The sequence below is a fragment of the Acomys minous genome, assembly GCF_964271855.1.
Source record: "Acomys minous genome assembly, chromosome: 2".
NCBI lineage: Eukaryota > Metazoa > Chordata > Mammalia > Rodentia > Muridae > Acomys > Acomys minous.
The window spans coordinates 134843708-134846543 of NC_140484.1; the positions used below are offsets into that span (position 1 = coordinate 134843708).

At 43.1% G+C, this 2836-nt stretch overlaps 1 protein-coding gene across 1 annotated transcript; it reads left to right on the top strand.

The window, feature by feature from the left end:
• Nucleotides 1–745: 745 nt before the first annotated feature.
• On the top strand, nucleotides 746–1699 carry LOC311581018 (olfactory receptor 52K1-like; the record flags this gene model as incomplete). Its single annotated transcript, XM_084752904.1, has 1 exon — nucleotides 746–1699. One exon carries the CDS (start codon nucleotides 746–748, stop codon nucleotides 1697–1699), a length of 954 nt encoding a protein of 317 aa, XP_084609030.1.
• Nucleotides 1700–2836: the final 1137 nt, after the last annotated feature.

The window sequence follows — 2836 nt, forward strand, 5'->3', positions numbered from 1 at the left end:
AACTTAGTGAAATCTAATCTTAAGTAAAATGTGAAAAGAACAGTTGAGATCTACCTCAATGGCCCAGTGTGTGCTGAGTCTTTGCACAGCCCTAGACTTAATCCTTAGCACAGCAAATAAAACCAACCAAGCAACCAACCCACCAACTTACCAAACAACTAAGCAGCCATCTATCCATTCAACCAACCAACCAACCAACTAACCAACCAACCAACCATTCAACCAACCATCCAACCAACCCAAAACTTGCAGATCAATAAATTAAGAAAGAGGTGTTAAGCTTGTTTTTTTTAAAAAAAATAAGTTTGATATTCCAGGAAGAAAGTCTTTTTGTATTTAGTTGTATAGTTGGAGTTGGGAGGCAGTAAGAAGGCAGTGAAACAAAGAGAATTTTAATAAGATGAAAGCAGAAATCCACATCTTTACTAGAGATGCTTCTGCACTTCCGAATGGACTTGAATTAATTGATCATAGTTAGGCTGCTTTTAGTAGCTCCTACAGTAGTATTAGATATTCTGACAGCAGGTGGCCTTATTATCATCTTGAAGGTATGGGGCATTTGTGTAATTGTTTTGATATGTATTATTGTTTTATTATCTATTTAAAGACTCCCAAATGTGAAGATGGGCTAATCCTCCTCCACAGCTGATTGGGATTTGAATTTGAACACTGATTCTGCTGATGGTGAATTCTCTTTAGAAGGGCTCTGTGGAAGCAGATTGGAAGAAGAAAATTTCCAGAAGCCATGCTGGCTAATAATATCTCCTCCACCCATCCAGTGGCCTTCTTGTTGATGGGTATCCCAGGCCTAGAACACTTACATATTTGGATCTCCATCCCCTTCTGCTCAGCCTATACTTTGGCCGTGCTTGGTAACTGCACCCTACTTTTCATCATTCAGGTTGATGCTGCCCTCCATGAGCCCATGTACCTCTTTCTGGCCATGCTGGCAGCAATAGATCTGGTCCTTTCCTCTTCAACTCTGCCCAAAATGCTTGCTCTGTTCTGGTTCAGGGATCGAGAAATCAATTTTCACGCCTGCCTTGTCCAGATGTTCTTTCTCCATTCGTTTGCTATCATGGAATCGGCAGTGTTGCTGGCCATGGCCTTCGACCGTTATGTTGCCATTTGCAAACCCCTGCACTACACCACGATCCTGACCAAACCCCTCATCATCAAGATTGGCTTGGCCGCTGTGACTCGGGCTGTGACATTAATGACTCCACTCCCTTTTCTGCTCAGACGTTTCCACTACTGCCGAGGTGTGACGATTGCCCATTGCTACTGTGAGCACATGGCTGTGGTGAGGCTGGCGTGTGGGGACACACGCTTTAACAACATCTATGGCATTGCCGTGGCCATGTTTATTGTGGTGCTGGACCTGCTCTTTGTCATCTTGTCTTACATCTTTATTCTTCGTGCTGTTCTCCAGCTTGCCTCTCAGGAGGCCCGCTACAAGGCCTTCGGGACATGTGTGTCTCATATTGGTGCCATCTTAGCCTTCTACACACCTGTGGTCATCTCCTCAGTCATGCACCGCGTAGCCCGTCGGGCTGCTCCTCACGTCCACATACTTCTTGCTAATTTCTATCTGCTCTTTCCACCCATGGTCAACCCTATCATCTATGGTGTCAAGACCAAGCAAATTCGAGAGCGAGTCTTGGGACTCTTCCTTAGAAAGGCTGTAAAAGGAGAGTGAAGGGTGGTTGAAGGAGGGGGTTGGTTGATGGGCCTGGGAGCAGGGTATGATGGGAAGTAGATGAATATGCCAGGATCTTCATGCTTACTATTGTCTTGACGTGATTAAAAACAATGTCTAGCCACTGACAAAGGCCACTTACCTGGATTCACTTGTCGACTTTTCAGAATCCTCACTCCTGCCCTTCAGTAACGTGACAGACTCGTGAACTACTGACCTCCTTCAGACTTCAAATAAAGACAGTGATGATTTTAAGATCACTCACTCATGAGAAGTGGGCGACCTGATTTCTAGCCTAGCCCCTGAATGTGAAGTGTTATTTATTCTCTCTACTTGGGACCTGGGTTAGCATCAACAGTACATCAATGAAGAAATCCTCATAACTCACAGACCACTGGGGTCCAAGGTCAGACGGAACTCTCCCACTGTTAGGGCTTCTAACATTCCAGGATTATAGGTTCCATGTGAGACAGCGCTGCTCACTAGATGACGATTTCTTCACCTTAGCCAGTCTGTGTATTTGACTTTTGCTCACCTCTCCACCCTCACAGACAACTACTCTCATTAAACATTTGGATAGCACATGGCATATCTTCTGATTATTTTCCTTTACATCATATGGATTTTCTTTGTACATATGCAAAGAGCTTTATTTTTCAACAAGAATGTGAATTGGTATTTATTAATCCAGACAAGAACGTCTAGGGAGTTGGTTCTCAACTTGTGGGTCGTGACTTACATATCATATATCTTGCTATCAGATATTTATATTACACCTCATAACAGTAGAAAATTATAGTTATGAAGTAGCAATAAATTAACTTTATGGCTGGGTGTCACTGCAACACGAGGAACTGTATTAATGGGCCACAGGATTAGGAAAGTTGAGAACCACTGGTCTACAGGTTTAGATCACATACATCTTAAAGTAGGGATAGTGGATTTATATAGAAGTCCTAGGAAGAGAAAGAAATGACAATTGCAATAGGTTCTGTCCTCTGTGTCGCCCCCCTACCCCCTCACTTCTATCCCAGGATTTAGTACATGGGAGAAAAATAAGAATGACAAAACAGAGAAGAGAAAGGAACATCAAGCCACCTTTTCTTTTGTTTCATGCACATTTAAACTCTGGATAAT